The sequence below is a fragment of the Talpa occidentalis genome, unplaced genomic scaffold, assembly GCF_014898055.3.
Source record: "Talpa occidentalis isolate TD23 unplaced genomic scaffold, MPIMG_talOcc4v2.1 talOcc4.6, whole genome shotgun sequence".
NCBI lineage: Eukaryota > Metazoa > Chordata > Mammalia > Eulipotyphla > Talpidae > Talpa > Talpa occidentalis.
In genome coordinates this window covers 112,022,738-112,043,984 of record NW_023604972.1, presented here as the reverse complement: position 1 = coordinate 112,043,984, position 21,247 = coordinate 112,022,738, and the positions used below count along the sequence as shown (strand labels likewise).

The 21,247-nt window shown below is 38.6% G+C and overlaps 1 protein-coding gene across 2 annotated transcripts in view; it reads right to left on the bottom strand.

Annotated features, from left to right (window-relative positions):
• Positions 1–21,247, bottom strand: part of PLPP1 (phospholipid phosphatase 1) — a 77,367-nt gene that overhangs the window by 9,238 nt on the left and 46,882 nt on the right. For both annotated transcript variants that reach the window (XM_054687967.1, XM_054687968.1), the window contains exons 3-4: positions 20,718–20,998; positions 2,439–2,496 (exon numbers count right to left, since the gene is read on the bottom strand). In XM_054687967.1, the coding sequence (XP_054543942.1) occupies positions 2,439–2,496; positions 20,718–20,998 (339 nt within the window). The remainder of the gene's footprint in view (positions 1–2,438; positions 2,497–20,717; positions 20,999–21,247) is intronic.

Below are 21,247 nucleotides of genomic sequence, written 5' to 3'. Positions count from 1 at the left end.
TACAAGTTAATTCTGGGTGTCAGGAGTTCCTGACAGGGACGTTTTGGCTATCAAAGACTGGCTTCGGAGAGGATTTAAATGACTGTACATCTCCACCCAAATCCAGGACTGACCATTGATGCCAAGATGCCCAGGGAAACAAGATGAGTCACTGCCTAAGGAATCTGGGTGTGTGGTAGGGGTGGGGTAACTGGTGCTGCTTTAGTATTTTACATAAATGCGAAAGACGAAAGCAAGAAAACACTGGTGTGTTCAGGGGCTGAAATGAAAACTAAGGCCAACATCAAATAACCATTTCCACAGCTTAGAGTCAGTGAAATGCAGTGTATGTTTCTCCTTCCTGTGTTCTTATAGACAAAGACCTTGATCTATGACAACCCCACTTACCTAAACTTTTCATTGTAGCTTTACATTTTAAACTAAGGGGCTCATATTGACACAATTACCAAACTACAGTTGAGGCAACTTTGCTGCCCTAATTTGCACCCTCTTATCTTCTTGGGTATCCAGAGTAGGCCTGCCACTGACCCTTTATACATTAATTTCATCCTTCATACATTAATTCCTTTTTTTTTTTTCGCTTGTATAATAACTGGGGTGTAGGCCAGAGGTGGGGAAGAGCAGAGACAGAGCAGGGAGCAGAATAGGCAGATTTACTGAAATACACTGCTGAGGGGAGCAGCGGGTGAGACAGGAGAGGTCTCACCATGTGGGTAGCCATGTGGGTAGCTCCCTGGCCAGGGATCAGCCAGTAACACTGAAATTTAACCCCAATGCCACCAAGGAGACCCTAATTCCACACTGTACTAAAGATTCCTCAGTAAAAGTTTCTATCTGTCTAAATGTACAGAAGAATCTGGGTAACAAAGAAGAACAGAAAATTTAAAATTCTCATCTGAGAATATTCTTTAAAATTAAAAAAGTGGGTCAAGATTAGATCAGCATCCTTTTACTTCTGCACCGGAATTTCATCAAAATAACTGCATTAGGGTTCAGGTCCAATAATAAAGCAAGGGGGCCTGATTAATAGGAAACCACTAGAGAGGCTAAGTAGGAGACCTTTGTAGTCTGCTCCCAACACCCCTATTTATCCAATATATCAGGCTGATGATCGATGATCAGTATCAGAGGCCTCAGATTCTTAGGTCTCTACTATAAAGAAGGACTTAGATATCAAGACACAGATGAGTGAATAACCACAAAAGCTGCCCTGGTGCAGTGTGGTTCTGGGGCACACAAAACATTCCGGTCATTCTTTGGACAACCTTGTGCTTTGGGGGAAGTTCTCATGACAATGACTGGCCTTCCCTTCTCCCCCGATTCCTATGCCCTATTTGAAAAAAAAAAAATGTGATGGCTCCTTGAGGTAGAATGCTAACTATTCCTAGTAAGATAAATGAATAGAGGATGTTAAATAGTATTTGCTGTTACTACCTTCAATAAGTCACATTTACCATGGCACATTTTCAGAAACATTTGGGTGTATATATTTTTTATTTTTATTTTTTTAAATTTTTATCTTTTTAAATTTTATTTTTATATTCCCCATACAATTGCAACCCCCTTATTTTGACTTCAATCCCTTCTTTCCCCGCCCCCCCCCCCAATAGTGTGTCTCTGGTTCATAGTTGTTTGTTGATTTTGATTTTTTCTTTCTTATAGTTACAGGTATATATTTTTAAAAGGAAGTGGCGAGTAGTTGGAACTGGACCTGGAAATTGTATAGATGACAAGCTCTTAAAGCAACAAAGCTGACAACTTCCTAGTCCCATGTAAAACAGTCCAGAAAATGTTTCAGAAAATGGAAGAAAAATAAAACTTGCTCAGATACGAACAGCAGCTGCCTTCATATTCAATAATCAAAACTCAACTCCTCCACCCACTAGTTCTCAGGAGCACAGAAGTCAGGCTCCCATAGCCACGCTGAGCACGAGAGGTGCAGGCCCCCACGGCAGGGGAAGGGTATCAGGCAGCAGCAGTCACCCTGGCCTAGTGTTTCAGATCAGTAACCTGCTGGGATTACAAAGAAGCTGTTTGTTCCAGAAAACCTCTTTTGAAAATAAACACCCAAAGTAAGGGCACACATCAACTAATTCTTAGCACCAGACTTGCAGACTGACTATCTAGATGTTTAGGCTTCTCCCACCGTCAGCAAAAACCTACTTCAAAGTAGAGTCCCCATTAGAATCCTGAAGATACCCAATGTGCAGCTTGCTAGACCATGTGCCTGTGTGCTACCTCTAAATGAAGGACAAACAACACTTTGAAACACTTAACTGGATTTGGCAGATGCACAGCCCCTCCTGAAACGATTGCAGCCCACAATGCAGCCCAGTTGACTCAGAGGGTAAGCGGAGGTGGCCACAGAGAAGTGTACATCCGAAACCCATGACATACACCCAGCACATCACCTGTAACCCATAGACACAAATACTTACTGCCACGAACAGCATGCAGTACATGGAGAACGAGGAGTGGCCTGAGTAAAAGGACAATCTAGGAGAGAAAAAAGAAATGTTTCAAGCTTCTTTCCTAGACAATAGTCTTGATTTCCTAAATCTTATCTCTTCTGTGAACACAGCTCCCTCTCAAACTTCAGAAATTAGGGTGTGAGCAGGGAGACAGTAGAGTCCTAGGATGGCCTGAGGTCCAATTTCTAAACAAGGCCATTTTATTGAAACTTTCAGGATGGTAATGAATCACTGAGAACCTGCCAGGCATTTTAAAAATAATATTTGACAAGCTGGAACTGGCATAAATGCCCTGACTTTATTATATATACATTTATGTTACCATAATTTACGTTGTATTTTCTACTCACAGGGCCTGTCCCTGAATAATAATACCTCCTTTGAAATTTTCAGAAATTATCTGCGTTTTTAAAATAAAATTTTAAAAAATTATTGGTATCTTAATATCTTGCCTTAAGATTTCCTACCACTAGATTGTTTTTGCTTCACTTTTTTTTTTTTTAGAAAGGTTGATTTATTTATGGATACAAGAGCTGGGGTACAGGCCAGAGATGTGAGGATGGGGTAGGGTGTGAGAGGATTCACCAGAGATAGAGCAGGGAACAGAACAGGCAGACTGACTGAAATACACTGCTGAGGGGAGCCACGGGTGAGACAGGAGAGGTCTGTTGTGCCATGTGGGTTGCTCCCTGGCCGGCTGGGGATCGAACTCTGACTGCAGAGGCTGCGGATTGATTCATAGTGCGGTGCTTAGCCCCTTGAGCCACCAGGGAGGCCCGTTTCACATTTATTTTAAATTTGTGCGCTGATACTATACCAGATGAACCATCTCTTTCAATACTATATTCTATAAATATCTGAGTGGTATCATTCTGTCTAAAAACGATGGACTGCTTGCAAAACAATTTTATAATATTTTGGAAAAAGAAAAACATTCACTAATAAGTTCTGGTTACACAGCCCAATTATTAAAAAAATTTGTAAGATTTTTTAAAAATATATAATACAAACCTGGCATGTGTGTATAGTACGTTATGAAGCACATTTAGCTGAATTGTATCAGGAAGCATTTCTAACCTCCACTTTGCCAGAAATAAAAATAGGGTTTTTAAAAAAAAAAAACAAAAAAAAAACAAGATTAGGACTAATAAAATATTATCTAACAGGCTTACTACAATAGTTTGGCAAAATAGTCTGTTTTTAATTATAAAGGACCACTGCCCACAAACATTTCTAATTACTATTATTCCAAGAGTTCTCTGGATATGCCAAAGGTGGCTCTTCTAATCAGGAGAACTTTCTTTTTTACCCTGAAGATCAGCCTGAAATTGATCCCTAAAGCATTTTAAGGCCAAAAGGTTATCAAAAGACTGAATGGAAACAGCCTGCTGGTATCTCTTTGAGGCTCAAGTCTGAGTCTTCCCAGTTCTTTCCCACCAAGTTGCTTCCACTCCTGTGGGTGGCAGAGCCCTGAAGCACTGCCTGTGCCATCTCTGGGCAGAGAGTAGCCCATCAGGAGAGGAGTCACGACAGCTAATACAGAGCAACACACAGGAAGTAAATACACACAAAAAAGTTAACCTGTGAAAAACAAACATGTAAATAATCAGTTTAAGGGACTGAAAGCCTAAAGGCTAAATGAAAGTCAAACTGCAATATGAGTTATTTTCTCCAAATGTTACTTCCTGATTATAAAATTCATATAACAGTTAAATTAACTTTAAGGATATGATTAAATTAACTTTAAGTATATGATTAAATTAACTTTAAGGACATGATTCTGTGATAACCTTTATACATGAACTGATTCTGTAAAAAAGTTAAAATGTGAAAAAAGTTAAAATGTCTCCATATATATCCACAAAAGTAATGACCCGTAATGAATAATTTCTCAAGTTTTAGTCCTCATTTATTCTAAAGGGATTCTTACAACTAGTAACTGTGCTAAATGCTTAAGAAACCAAGACACTAAGATATAATCTTTAAAAATCTTACATCTGATGTGGTACATATATACCATGGAATATTACTCAGCATCCAAAAAAGATAAACACATGCAATTTGCAGCAACATGGATGGTGCTGGAAGGGATCATGCTCAGCGAAATATGCCAGAAAGAAAAAGAAAAATACCGGATGGTCTCACTCATAGCAGGAATCTAGAAAACTTAAATAAGGGACCAGGAAAATGAATACCTATAAGAAAGTGAAAATCAAAATCAACAAAAAACTATGAACCAGAGACATTCCATGGGGGGTAGGGGGCGGGAGGGGAGGGATTGGGGTCAAAATAAGGGGGTTGCGATTGTATGGGGAATATAAAAATAAAATTTATTATAAAAAAAAATCTTACACCTGAGAGCCTTGGGGAACACAGCAGATGAAGAATGTGGAAATGGGAACTTTCATTCAGCACTGCTATGAGCACACACTTTTCTGGGGGTGATCTGGCCTTATCTACCTGTATGTATCTAACAAGATGTAACACCTGCATATTTTTTGATCTGGTCATTCCATTTCAAAGTATCTACCCTAGAGAAATACACACATGAGCTGGAAGGTATCTGCTGCAACACTGTTGCGAATGCAAGGTCCCGAGTGTATGGCTCTGTCATCATTCCTCTAAGTACTACAGACAGCTAAGATGAATTAACTATGTGACTTAGTAAAAATTAGTAAAAAATTGTAAAAAAAAATTTTTACATGTATCTTTATACATTTTACAGTAATAATACTGGAAAAACAACCTGTGACAACAGGAATTCCATATATATGTATAATATGTGTATACATATACACACACACACACACACAGTTTTAAATGATAATAAGGTCTTGAGCTCCCTCCACTGCCAGCTACACCACAGCCACACCACTCTACACCATTATCTGCTTCCTTGGTGGAGGCCTTTCGAGGGCATGAGCATGCTGCAAGCTGAGCAGAGTGGGAAGGACTGGGTGGTAACTACAGAAACTTGGCCGCAGGGCCCACTCCAGGCCTCCTGTCTGAAAGGACAGCTCCCTACGTTTCGGAACAAAGACCGCAACCTGTACCAGTCCCAATGCCACCCTGAGCCACCTGGGCCTCTCCCTGTGCTGTACGGGAAGGGCCAGCGTGGGGCGGCCTGGGGGACATGGTGAACGGCAGCATGGAGAACTTCTACTGCTAATGCATAATCCTCATCTACACCAACTGGAGGCAGTGAAGGTGGAGTATGTGAAGGCACCTGAAGTCTTTTGAGATCCCACTGTCCCAGAATCAAGGGGGCAAGGCTTTCACCGTGGGAACCAAATACCCTCCACCAAATAACAACCTGCTAGACTTAGTGCTGATTCACTAGGTCCTGACCTCAGCAGCTTGGCTCACTACTCTTGCTCTCAGCCTTTGTTGCATGCCTCAGTGCCTGGCCCAGGCTCAAGGCCTTCCTGACTTCCCCTGAGCCTCCCATCAAAGGCAACTGGACACTGAGGGCTTGCGGGCCCCCTCAGCAAGGAAGCAGGAGGATGCCTGCCTCCCTCCTCTCTCGAATAACATTTCTAAGACAGAGGGAATGGAAATCATGATAAAATATATTTGACTTGCCTACTACAATTTCCTACAAACCTCTTGCACACACATACACACATGCATCCCAAAATATTCCTCCTGAGCAGTAAGTTTTCCTAAGATTTGCTCTGCTGAGCACGCCTCCCTCAGAGTACAAATGCTGGCCCACAAACTCATGCCTAGAACTCAGCACTGACTGAGTAATTGGAAGTCTATTCTCATTACTCAGTGAAATGCTTTGGTGTTCATATGTACTCTTAATTATCACGAGTTGTGTTAATAAAAATATATATACATAATTTAATATCGCTGAAGCTCAGTATGTTTATCACAAGTAATAGAGTGAATAAACATGCTGTTTTAATACCGAGTCTTTGAAGAGTGCAGATTTTTTTTGAAGAGTGCAGATTTTTTAAAGAGAGATTTCTAGAAATACAAGAATCCTTTCTTTTCAAAGGGTACAGAGACAATGATGAAGGCATAAATTGTAAAGGAATATAAGATGGCCCCAACCCAAATTAACTTAAAATACAACAAAAAAATGTAAATTCATCTTATTTCCCTGACCGCACAGAGAATGCAAAAACAATGAAAACAATCATATAGTCGGAATTATTTTTATACTGATTTTAATATATTTCCATTTAAAACTGCTGTGTTGTATGGAGTCAATTTTCACCAACCAATGTTATATATAAAAGTGGTGTGTCTATCTGAAATAAGACAGATGTGACTAATCTGTTTCATTCATTAATATTAATGCATCAACTACCACTTCATAGCCACTAACATCAGTGAACTATATACTGAAAATTTGACAGATATTAGGTCATGAACCTAAAAAGAGTGAAATTAGTTGGACCATGGAAAATAAAACAAGGGGGAAAAGGAGGACATAATTGGTAGTGTGTAGGGAATTTTAAACTCTTGATTTAATCAACCATGTTATGACTTAAAAAACATGAGTATGTAGCTTCTATTTATGAAAGTTTATAATCAAGAAATTAGGAAAAATAGAAAACAGGGGAGAATCTTAAAAAGTAGAACTAGGTATATATTGGTTTTAGAGATATACTGATGACTGGGGAAAACTGGTTCTCAACTCAGCAGGGAAACTGTGACTATAACACAGGTGAGAAAACAGGTTGTGACAACGGTTACTCGCAGAAAGCCTAAATCACACACATTGTACTGACTAAGGAAAATCCATGTCTTGGTGCAAAAGAGACTCCACATCAGCAAGGCCACATTAAATGACAGTTAAAAGGAAACAGGGGAGGTGGCAGATTAAACAGGAGGTTGTTCCTATGCTGCAATGAACATACCTTGTCTGCCACCCCCATTTTTAGAACACTGTTGCCAAACATAGATGATTTCAGAGTTAGAAAGAAGAGACTGAACTGTTCTAAATTGTGCTCTAAAGTATGTTTTTTTTTTTTTTTTTAAAAAAGGCAGAATTGCTAGATAGAGGCAAGACTGAGAGATTTCTAGTTTAACACCTCCCATACCCCATTAGCCCCTGGTCAGCATACTCCACATCTAACCCTAATGCAGGTAAGAAATAACCACTAACTCTTGGCCGTCATCATCAGCTGCAACAGAAGAGGCAAAGGGCAACACAGACATGCAAGTATCAGAGTCCAACAGAAAGTGGTCAGGTCACTCTCAGTGCCTTTCGATCAGGCCCGATGCTATCACCATGCACATGTCACCACGAGGCTAGGAGAAGCCAAGACACTTCACCTAGAGAGCTATTTCCACCCAATGAACAAAAAGCAGAAAAGTCACATTTCCTTCAGCAACTCAAGTTCTTTTGCTGTAAAAGAAAGTTACAGAATTCCAATCATATTTAGGTGTCCATTTTAATATAGTTAGATTATAATTAAGTGGAGGAAATTTGCGTATTTTTTCCAAGTATAAAAACAAAAACCCTGACCATGTTACTGTCCTATTTCAAGTCCTTCACTAGCACAAACTTGAGCAGAATAATATACTCTCATTCCTCAGACGCGCCACCAACCTCTCCGGAAACAGCATCTGCTACCCACACACACATTTCATGCTGGGCTTATTTCCTCTGTCAGCTTAGAATTAGTTTCCCACCTTTCTTTGATAATTATTACATAAGCGTCAATTTAGCCACTGATTTTGCCAAGAAACTTTTCAGTAACAACTAGGGTGAGGTCATCAACCCTCCTGCCCAAAGTAAAGGGACCTACAGCATTCAATGAACACATCTCTCTCAGCACCGACCTTTCTTCCTCCCTTACGTCAGAAGCTAGTAGTAGCGGAAGAAAAAAAACTTTGTAAATAGGGAAATTGTTTTTTTAATTTAACAAGATATGCTCAATATAAAAATATAAAAGGCACAGCTACACAAAAATTGGTCGTGAGTTCCCATCCTCCCTGAGATCCCATCATGCGGTACCACTATCAAGGACACTGTGGGTGCTCAATACATTCTCAAAGCTAAAAGAGAATCTAGTCTTTGATAATTGATTTTTATTTAGTTGTCCCCCAAAATATGAAATTCTTACATTTTTCATATTTAAATGTCACCCCAAAAAATCCCTCCCATGCATCAAGAATAAACTATCCCTTTAAGTGACTGCAGGAAGTATACCATAACAATCTTGTGTTTTGATGGTTCTGAAATTTGTAAAATAAAACTAAGGAACATTTTAATTTTGCATAATATTGTTGTGTAATTAAATGTTATGCTTTGATTAATACATGTCAATAAACTACAGCAAGCCACATTAGACAAGTTATCTGATTTTAACATTCTATACTCTGATATGTTTTACCCTTACTGTGGTTAGAAATTCAGGCTTTATCATCAAAAGTCCAGAAGACAAGGTCCAATGTAAGATGCCTACTATTTTTCACTATTCTGTCAGAAATTTGGGGAAGTGTCAACTTAAACAGGCAGTCGAGCCTACTGCATATTCCCAATGCATCTAGCAGACATTTTAGTAATGTATGTAAAATGTCCCAAAGCTTTTTTTACATTATGATCAAGAGCAGTCAATATAAGACACTGATAAGAAACTGAAGAATATAAAGAAATAGAAAGATATTCTGTGCTTAGGAAATGTCCATATTATCTAAATGTCCATATTATCTAAAGCAAGATTTGGGTTTCTATAGATTTCAATACAGTCACTGTTAATGCAACAAGAAAAGGAAATACAAGGTATCAAGATTGGGAAAGAAAACATAAAACTGGCCTTTTTTACAGATGCATGATCATCTCAGTAGAAATCCAAAAGACTCAACAAAAATCTCCTGAACTAATTAGCAACTAACGCAAGGTTGCAGGACACAAAATAGATAAAAGTTAATTGATTTCCTACATTAATAACAAGCAAGTGACTTTGAAAATAAAAACATAATTTAAAAATTAAAATCATTTACACTAGCACACCCCCCCCATGAAATTATAGATATAAATCTAACAAAACATGTATAAAGGTCTATATGAGAAAAACCAGAATGAATGGAATCAGCTAAATAAATGGAGATATAGTCTAAGTTCATAGGTAGGAAAAACCAGTATTACCAAGTGATGCATGGCTACAGATAAGGAGCCAGTCGCCCAATCCATCCAGTTCGCCTTTTAGAAGATCTGGGTAACCATGTAACAGACAGCTACTTTCTCCATTTCCGCATTTTAGTTCCCACTCTTGATTTAAATTTCTCACTGAGTATGAACCTGAAAAACCCTAAGCACCCTACCTCTGACCCTAATAAAGCAGAACCCCAGGTCGAGTCTCAGTGTCTGTTCTCTCTCATTTTGTTATAATCTAAAACTATTCTTAAAAAATAGCCTTTTTGAAAAATCTAAGTATCATTTACTTCAGTGCTTCTCAAACAATCTATGGTTCATTTTCAATTCTAAGTGTGTTGCGGATTATTTTTTAAATACAATAAAATGCCCCAATAATGGAAATACTATAAATGCTTGTTTTCAATTTCTGAACTTCCCAGGAGCTGTTATCAGATTCTGTACCAGCCTATTTCCTAGAGGTTAAGCACTTCTTTTTACCTTACTTGTCAGCACCCTGTCCCTCCAACTGCAGCAAAACCTCTATCTTCCAAAATAACCAATGCCAAGTTCTATACATGTTCCACTTTGGTATCTTGTTTCAGAGCTTTATTACCTTGCACCTGAGTTAGTACCGTATTCTCCCAACTGGCCTTTCGTTCATTTTCTACAGCATAGCTCAAACTCTGAGTATTGCACCACACCTTTAATATCTGACCCCAAACTTGGAAACTCTAAACTTCCATCTGCCTGCTACTGATCATACTACCCCCTGGACCTAAGACATGTTCCATCTACATTCTACATATTAAAACCTTACTCCTCCTTCAAAATGCCTCCTCTAAGCAGTAGTGTTAGCATCCTCTGTTTTCATGTAACATCTTACCTTGCTTTCTTGTAAGACACCTGTCTCTATCACCCACATAATCTCTAAACATATTATAGCTCCTAAGTTGTGAGTTCCACAAAAGCAATAAAAAACACTTTGGTAGATCTCACACTGACTAGGACTTAAAAGCCACAGGTATTAGTTGAATTTAGTAACTTCATGGGATAAGCGGAAGCAGCAATTCTCAGATCACCACCCACTGCACCATGTGGGAAAGTTTTAGAATGCAAATTGTTGGGCCCCATCTAAGACCTACTGATTCAGAAATGCTAAGGGTCAGGCCCAGCAATCTGTATTTTAACAAACCACCCAGGTGATTCCAGTGTGATATAAGTGTGAGAAAAAGTGGGGCAGAAGAGTCAGGGTGGTGTGGAGAGAGGAAGTAGTCAAAGCTGAAAACCTAAAGTGTCAGGTACTGCCATTCAGAACAGCGAAGGTCAAAGGAGTGCTCGGTTTGAACTTGTGTTCCTTTAAATACCCTAATAACTAATGCTCTTTTATAAAGTGAAGACTATTTTAAAATCACTTCCTATTTCATTGTGTATGCTGATACTTCCCTACAGAGATAAGATTAAAGAGAAGGTGTCCAATTTACTGGTAGACAGACAGGTAAGCCTGAACAAATGAAATCTTTTTGGAGACAAAAATGCTTATCTAGTAATGTCTGCAATTAGACCACATAAAAGAAGCCATTCTTCCAAAGTATAAAGCAGGTTTTACCAGGTACTTAAGTACCACAGCCAGTCAGTCTAGTTGTAATGGGATTTCACTATTTAAGGCACTCCCTCAAACTTCAGCTTTATTTACCAATATATGAATCACTTTTAAATAAAATTTTTTCCATAGTTCAACCAAATATATTGCAATTAAATATCTAAGCAATACAAAGCTGCCATAATCCAAACAGAAGTAACTTTGTATTGAATACTTAATTCATATAACCAGAGGTCAGTCATACAGAATTGTTCTGGAACATTGACCTTATGTTTACATGTATTATTTTAATAAAAGCCAGGGAGGGAAATAAATCTCTTTGAGGAAACCAGCCAGTAGTTTCCATCACCAGTAAATCAGTCAGCTGTGCGCAATCTTAAATTCAACCTAACAGGGTAAATATCAGCTTCAGCATCCTGAGCCAGCAAAAGGTATGCAAAGCAAGAGTGCCCATATCCCACTGACATAAAGCAGTGGCCCTCAAAGCTTGGTCCCAAGATCAGCAGCAGCATCTGGGACATTGTTAGAAATACAAATTCTCAGACTCCACCCAAAAACCTTCTGAATCAAACATGTGTTTTAACATGTCCTCAAGGTGATTCTAATGAACCACTAACGTTCAAGAATGGCTGATCTAAAGAATCTTGTTCTGGGCAGGGAGCTACAGGTCCGAGTTAAGTGAGCTCATTAGTAAATTCTTTCAAGAACTGAGAGTAATGCTATTCTCATTAGCATAAGCAATGACAACAGAATATCCTACTATTACAAGAATAACTCCTTTTAATTTACAGTAAACTCCTAGGTATTAACTTTAATAACAAATAGAGTCTATCTGAATATTACACTTAATAAGCATTCCATCTGATGTCCATTAATGTTGTCACTTCTACATTTAGAACCCAAAGGCTACCACAAATGAAGCCCAGTAAAGGTTCTGTGCCAGCAGAAACAGCAGACAGGGCACATGAATTTGCACATGTGTAGAAGGGTGCAGGGGAAAAAAATAATAAAATGGAAAAAAATCAAGACCAAAAACCAAAATTGTAGGATAGTACTTTCACTCTAGGATGTAATTCTGACTCACAATCAACAAAAATGACTCATTTTGAGCACTTATGCTCTTTCTCTCCAATGTTAAGCATTATAATTTTACAATTAAAAATCTACAGGGGGTAGGCCGTGGAGATAAATAAGCAAAAAGCACAGATTGTCCTATAAATCTTAACTATAGACAAAATCTAGACTTAAATGTTTTTGCATTGTTGGCATACTGATTTTAAAATTCCAGGAAAGTAGGAAATTCTGTATCCAACTGAACTATGATCCACAACAGAACAGCAACGCAAAGTCAGTTATGTGCCAAAATCATACAGCTCTGAAAGTGGCAACAACTAATTTGATCTGGAACTACAAATGGCAATCGCACTCATCTCAGAAGATATAAAGTTTTTTAAAATTTCATTTCTGTGTTTGATTTTTCCTTCTCCTTGCTTCAGAGCCCCAAAGCTCATTTTGAGATCTTCACATTGAAAACTAAGTAATTTTCAATGTATGTGGCTTTGCAATTTTAATTATCCAAATATCCGTACTACTTTTGAAAAGGGTTTTTTCCTCACCCTTAAATAGGACTCTCAAATGGACAACTGCACATGAATGGGTGCAGAAACTTTAAGGGCTATAGACAAAAAACCCTATGTACATAAGTCAAAAGTGCAATCATAGTAGTACTATGTTGGCCAATTGAGATATGCTAAATGAAATAGTATGATACAGAGGGACTAAGAAATTCTTTTAATACCACTTTTACATAAACTATATTATTTCATATTTTGTATAATGAAGCAAATTTCATCAAAAAGATATTATGACAAGACCATTTTGAACTCAGATTTATATAGCTGAACCAGAGAAACAAAGCATGTCTGAAGAATTTACATACTCTAGAAATCATTTACAATCACATTTCCTGGAGTTTAAGTAACCCTTATTCACCATGTAGCTTTCTTACATTCCTTGACTGAATGAAAAGATAAGTGTTTTCCTGTCTATTTTCTGTTGGGCAAGACAAGAGATGTTATTATTGATAGAAACAGGTTGTTTGATAGAAAATCACTAAGCAGCAGCACAAATTCCAAGTTTTTATATATAAAGACAGAACCATATCTAGATACATCAGTTAAATTGATGAAAACAATGTGAAAGTAGATGATCATATACAGGGGAGACAAGAATACAATTAATAAAAAACATAATCAGGCCAGCACCCTGGGGCAGGGGAGAGCTCCAGGAATAGCAGATTTCTCATTGTTGAGTCAGATGAAAAGACAAAAACAAAGACAAATTACTCCCAACTCAAGAAAATGCTCAATTGCCCTCTGTTGCAAACCTGAGAGAAGGTGCTACTAACAAATTGAAAGAACTGTTCCCCAAGATTCAGCCAACGACCCTGGATATTCTTGTGTGACAGGCTGAAAGGACGGCTGACTTGCTTAGAAAAGGAGTTTAGCCAGTGGAAAGGAGAATGGGCTTTCTAGCACACCATGAGTCCAGAGAGGTCCTTACCTTTAAGGAATAAAAGAATTGAGGGACCCTGGAGGAGGAACAAGCAGTCCTGACAGGTTCCTGGACTTAGAGAAGTGAGGTCACAGAGCAAAACCAGAGCCCTTAAAATGGGAAATAACGAGTGAATACAAGGAATCAGCTTTCCTGAGTATCGACACCAGCAGAATCCTGTGTGGGAGCCAGCATGGGGGAGAAATTATTTCAGCAGAGCCTAACTGAGCTGTGGAAGGAAGGCTCAAGTCCAGCCTCTTCTGCCCGTCCTGGGAGGCAGGCGCTTAGAGCACTGGAGTAACAAGGAAAAGGAGGAACAAGTAAACTCTCAATGAAAATACAAATTGGAGAGTGCCTTTTTCACCATATTCTCGCCAATATTTCTTGTTGCTTGGTTTTTTTTTTTTTTTTTTTTGATATGTGCCATTCTCACTGGTGTAAGGTGGTATCTCAATGTGGTTTTGATCTGCCTTTCCCTGATTATAAGGGAGGCTGAACATTTTTTCATATGCCTGTTGGCCATTTGCATTTCCTCTTTAAAGACATTTCTCTAAAGTTCTGTGCATTTCTTGACTGGATTGTTTACAAAGAACTCACATGACTCAACAAAAACAAAGTTTATTTTTGTGATCAGTCCTGTATCAGTTGTATGGTGTGCAAAAAATTTTTCCCACTCAGTGGGCTGTCTCTGTTTTGGTTGAAGTCTCCTTTGCATGCCACTCACAGCAACATGGAACTAGAAGGAGTAAGTCAGAAGGAAAAAGAAAGATCGGATAGTTTCACTTATTTGGTTCCCCTATATTCCTCCTATAAGACATCAATGTAAAAAAGTAACAGAACAAAACAGACAATTATAAATCAGAGACATCCTGCAGGGGAGGAGGAGGGAGCGGGATCAGAGGGAGGGAGGGAGGAGCACAGGGGACTGAGGTGATGGTGCACGGGGTGCATTGGGGAAGGAAATTCTGTGGCAACTACACTTTTGGGGGGGAGCAAACATTGCTTAAAAGACAGTGATAATTAAATGTTTACATATTTAATGGCAGTAAAAATTAAGGAGACTCGTAATCGAATATGGACTGTGATGTGGTAATAAAAAGAGGGAGCATTTGGCCATCCCCAAATCAGAGTGGCATAGTAACCTGGGGTACTTACAGCAGATCTTTTTCTTCTCTTCATGAAGAAGGAAACTGATGGAGAAAAGCAAACCCACACATAAAGTGCCAAGGAGGAAATGATGGTACCAACCTAGATGTCACAGAGTGAAGCGCAAAGAATTCCTACATAAAAGTGCTTTTTGTGGTGGAGAATTCAGTAAAGCAAATTTTAAACACTTTCTAAGAAAACTCTTGACTTTCCTGGAGGTACAAAATTTAGCAGGTTAGCTGGCTGATACAAACTTTAGAATAATAAGCTACATTTTTATATATAAAAACATTGCTATGCTTTATTTTAGTTGCCAGAGACCAGGGCAATGTTAAGAAACTGGGCTTGATCCTGAGGACAGAGGGGAAACTCAAAATTAGAGTTTCAAAATTAGAGTTGAGCCACTGTTGGAAGTGTCAAGCTGCCACGGGCCCTTACTCTCCCTGCACGTTCCTGGCCAATGTGAACTTCCAAGGCCTTTTATGCTGCAGCTGGTAACATTCCCCTAGGTGATGCAAACCCACTGTGCAGAGCAATGACCTTGGGCCCACTGCCATCGCCCACACAGGGCTTGGGGGTAAGGGAAACTGAAGGAAATGTGTGCTGACAGACACAGACACACTCACACTGTCATTCTCATACGCTCACACTCTCATTCACACACACGCACATCTCATTCACATGCTGCCAGACACACATACACTCTCTCTTTCTCTCTCTAACACCTCAGAGAGGAGCAGCAGGCAGGGGGAGGCCTGCTATGCTCTATGAGGGTTATTAGCTCCCTGGCCTGGGATTGAACTCAGGCAGTGATGGTGATAACACTGAAGCTTTAACCCCCTAGGCCACCCGGGAAGCTGCGAGCTGCAGAGTCAAGGCTACCTCTTCAAGAGCTAGAGACATAAGCTGATGCGAATCAAGATCACCAAGGCCTACAGACAGCCTCTCCAGGGCCTGTTGCAACGAATCAGCCAAATCGATTAAGGAAAGCATCTCACTAACCCTTTACTTCTAACTTTCAGGTTATTTAGAATGTAAATGACAAACAGGTGCATCACACTTTTAATGACTCAATGTAGGCTTAAGCTTGGAAAATGCAACTGCTAGTCCCACAAATTTCTTTTAAATAAATCTGAGATGCCACTTTAAAATACCATAACTTTTGTGAAATGAAGATTCTTACTCATTTCTGTATACATGCAAAGCGTGTAGAGAGCAAAGGGAAGATGGGCCGCATGAACTCTGGTGAAGAACTCCTGATGCCTTGAAGGTAGATGTGGAGTGCTAACATACAGTTGAGGAGGTTGTGAACCTATAACCCTAAAACATACAATGTAACCCAAAGATACCTCAAGAAAAAGTTTAATGTAACACACACATTTATGTCACTTGCTGTGTTGAGAGCCATAATCTTTGGTCTGACCTAAGCACCTTCTGTCTTCTGAATAATGTGTAATCTTATCCTAGACTTGACAGCATTTAAGGTATAACCGAAACAGTGTTCCAAACACTGTGTTTCTGCAAAAAGTGAGTTACTCCCTACTTAGAAAAAAATGCTTTCATTTGTACTTCAATACCACCTAGTACAACAGAAAACAATGCATGTTTAGTCTTCCTTATAAATCCTGAGATTGAGTATCTTACTACCAAGAACATCTAAATTTATTCTTTTCCTAAAGCAAAACTTCTTTACAATATGAAAAACATTTACAAGATTTTTTTTACTTTTTAAAAATCTTTTTGGTACCTAAACAGTTGACTTAAAAATTAAACATTTCTGGGCCTCCCCGGTGGCGCAGCGGTTGAGCACTGGGTTGCGAAGCTGCCCGCAGCCTCTGCAGCGCCGGTTCGATCCCCGGGCGAGGGTCCCACATGGTACGCAGACCCCTCCTGCCACCCGCTGCTCCCCTCAGCAGTGTACCTCGGTCCTTCGGCCTGCTCTGCTCCCCACTCTGGCTCTGGTGAATTCTCTCACCCTCCCACGCTTCTGACTGTACCCAGTGCTTGTATAAATAAATAAATAAATCTTAAAAAAAAATTAAACATTTCTGCAATGGAACAAAGAAAGTTTGTTCAATACATGGTGCTGGGAAAACTGGGTTGCTACATGCAAAAGAATGAAGCTAGACGACTACCTCACACGATGCACAAAAACCAATTCAAAATGGATTGAAGAACTAGACATAAGACCTGAAACCATAAAATATATAGAAGAAAAAATCAGCGAAACATTCCATGGCATACACATCAGTAACATCTTCAAAAACTCATCACCCAAAGCAAAGATAGTGAAGGAAGACCTCAAATTAAAGACCTTCTGTTCAGCAAAAGAGACATTTGCGAAGACAAAGAGATACCCCACTGCTGGGGAGAAAATTTTGGCACACAAGACAAGGCACTGATCACAAAGCTCTACAAAGAGCTGAAGAAACTTAACAAAACAAAGTAAACAACTAGTCAAGAAATGCCCACCAGAGCTAAAAAGACACTTCTCCAAAGAGGAAATGCAAATGGCCAACAGGCAAGGTTGTTTAACATCACTTCTCCTCAGGGAAATGCAAATCAAAACCACAATGAGATGCCATCTTACACCAGTGAGAATGGCACATATTAAATAAACTAGCAACAACAAATGTCTGCGAGGATGTGGAGAAAAAGGAACTCTCCTGCATTGCTGGTGTGAGTGCAAACTGGTCCAACCACTATGGAGAGCTCTGTGGAGGTTCCTCAAACTGCTAAAAATGGAGCTTCCATATTATCCAGCAGTTCCACTCCTAGGGATCTACCCAAAGGACACAAACACATTAATTCAAAAGGATACCTGCCCTATGTTTACTGCAGCACTATTTACAATAGGTAAGCTATGGAAACAACCCGAATGCCCAAAAACAGATCTGAATCAAGAAGATGTGACATATATACACAATGAAATACTATGCAGCAATCCAAAAAGATACACTCACGCCATTCGCAGCAACGTAGATGGAGCTAGAAGGAATTATGCTCAGTGAAGTAAGTCAGAAGGAAAAAGAAAAATATTGGATGGTTTCACTTATAGGAGGAATAGAGTAGAACCAAATAAGACATCAGTGTAAAAAAATAATAACAGCAAAAATCACAATTATATATCAGAGACATCCTGCAGGGGAGGAGGAGGGAGAGGGATCAGAGGGTTGAGGAGGAGCACAGGGGACTGAGGTGATGGTGCACGGGTGCACTGGGGAAGGAAATTCTACGGGGCTACACCTGGGGTGGGGGGGACACAAATGTTTAAAAATGAACAATGATGTAAAAAATAATTATAAATAAATAAACTTGCAGCATCTTAAAAAATAAAAAAAATCAGCACTTTTCCTTATCAAAAAATAAGAATAAAATTAACAGATCATCTCTCATCAAAAATAATGGACACCAGGAAACTGTAAATGACATGTTTAATATGTGAAAATTTTATATTTTCCAGCAAAACTATTTTTGAAAAATGAAAGCAAGACTCAAGTATCTTCAAGATAAATAAAAATTGAGAATATGTTGCTAGCAAGACTGACCAACAAAAATACTAAAGAAATTTCTTCAGACTGAGAGAAATAACACCCAATGGTAACTTGAATCACAACCTCTGAACCATACCCTCTGGACCTCCAGATCCATAAAGAAACCAGTATATTCCCTGTATGTTTAAACTCTTCACTAAAGATTCACATCCCTTAATCATAAAATTATAGAAACCTTCACTTAATTTCTTCAAATTACTTATTAAACATGAGTGCTTAACACAAAAATTACAACACTATTTTGTTGGGTTTATAATGGAAATGCATACCACATATATAACAAAATAACCCTAAGTGTTTGTGTATGTTGGCGGTACTGTAAAAAGGACTAATTTTGCCATAAGAAAGTCAGTATTAACTTGAAGTAAATTATGATAAAAAGATGTATAATGTAATCCCAAGAGAAACACTAAAAATAGCCAAGATACCAGATAAAATGTCAGTATACTTGAAATGTTATACAAAAAATATTTATATAATGTGTAAAAAAACAGCAAAGAACAGAAACTTAAAAATTGAGAAAAAGAACACAGCAAAATGAAAGAACTAAATCCATAGGGATAATTACATTAAATGTGAGTTAAGACAAAAAGCAGGGACTTGAGTTCAAGTCCTCTATATTTCCCTGTGTCTTCTAATTCCTCTCTGAAGGTTTACTACATCTCCTAATTATTAAATTAAAAAACTTTACCTGAGGACATGGATTGACCTTACAGTCCTATCAAAAAGAATGAGATTTCCACAAGTCACACAACTAAGAGCTCAGTATTAGTGGACTTCTTCTTGTCTCAAAACCATCTCTGGACTCACCCCTCTTATTAAAGTGCTTGTTCACCTAAGCTCAAGTCAATATCACCTTCTACCATTTACTTCTCAACTACCTAATGCTTTAGTCACTTTTCCCTCCTTCATTCATGAAAAGACTTCACACCCAATTTGTCCTCTTCATCAAATCAAAGCTTACCATTCAGTACCCTATCTATTCTTTTGCTGTATAACAAGCAGGGAGATTCTCTTCCAGTGTCATCATTTGCGTAATGTAAATCTTCCCTGCCAGACTAAGCTCCATTAAAGTTGGAACTAAAGCTGTTTTGTTCATTGGGGAACCCCAAGCACATAGGATAGGATATACAATTAGTTATAAGTTTTCTTTTTTCATCCCCACCAACTATAAAAACTTCGAGGCTTAAAAAAAAAAAAAAAAAATCCACTTGGAGGCTACCAGCAGCACTGTATAGCTTAGAAGAGAGCCAAGAAGGCCAATAAAGTGACTGGGGATCATATATTTTAAAAAAAGAGAAAAAAGAAATCAAAAGATATTTTACCCAGAGAAAGTATTTGTTGTATGTCATGTATAAACTAAGGGAAATTGATAGGCAGCTTAAAATATAAGATCAATCAGGGCCTCCCTTGGTGGCGCAGCGGTTGAGCGCTGGGCTGCGAGGCTACCCGCAGCCTCTGCAGCGCTGGTTCATTCCCGGGCCGCTGGCGAGGGTCCCGCAAAAAAAAAAAAAAAAAAAAACCAAAAACAATCATATAGAATATGCAAGGCTGAAAACTGAGAACTGAGATGAGGAACTGGGTTGGCTACTCATCAGGGGCTGGCTTTATGGTTACTGGGCCTCCATTTGCTCATCTATAAGTAAGAATTAGAACTTTGGGTTCCACACATTCAATTTCATTCATGTCTAAGAGTGCTCCAGCTGCAGTCTGAAGAGGATGCTAAAAGAAGGCAACCTACAGAGGCAGAGACATATCATGTCAAGATATGAAGTTATCCTATAAAAAATACACTCCAAGAAAACTCAAAGATTTAATTAGTTTCATACATGGTTGGGCTAAAAAAAAGTCAGCAAACTATAATCCCTGGGGCAGTCGCTGTTTATGTAAATAAAGGTTTAGTGGAATGTTATTGTCTATGGTTGCTTTTTCCTGCTACAATAGCAGAGTTGGATAGTTTTGAGAAAGACCATAAGGTCCACAAAGCCCAAAAATTTATTGTTTGGCATCTTAAGAAAAAATGTGCTAAGCCTGGGCTGTATCATCTAGAAGGTTCATTTTACATTATTATACGTTGAGAATGAAAATAACTACATTAAAATGGTCTGAAAATAGAGGATACAGATAAACTGGGAAAAAAGAATGAGAGAATAGATCCCAATAAAATATGACCTCAATTCCCCTTTCAGTGATTATGCTAGCTTCTCTCTATAAACTAGTGGGTGGCTCATCTTTCTATTATTACAACCTTCTATATCTTTGAGCAAATAAAAGGTAGAGGAGCATTTAACACTCACCTGGCCTCCTTAACTTTTTGTGCATTCCCTTGACAAATGAAGTTTTCAATGTAACCAGCAGTGCAGTTGATTTTTGACCAATCTGGGTCACAAATATCCAAGAAGTGAGGCCGCAGTCTGCCTATTGAATACTTGGCAATGTCAGTCAGGGACTGACTAGCAGCTGCACCAAATAAGAATGTTCCAATGCCTTTGTAAATAGTGGCTATGTAGTTATTTCTGATAAAGGAATTCGAGTGCAAGAGGTTAAAGTAAACAGACAAGGTTTCTCCAATAATTATCTGAAATAGAAAAGAAAAACAATATGTTAAGGCAACCACAGGCACTTAATTTCTTTTTCTTTTAAATTACCTGTAACATTATTTTCAGGTATAAATATAACCATTTGCTATTTGTACATATTGCAAATTGCTCACCACAATAAATCTAGTTAACATCATCACTCTACAAGTTGCAGAAGTGTTTGTCTTGTAGTAAGAACTTTTAAGATCAATTCTTTGTAACTTGCAAACATGCAGTACAGTATTATT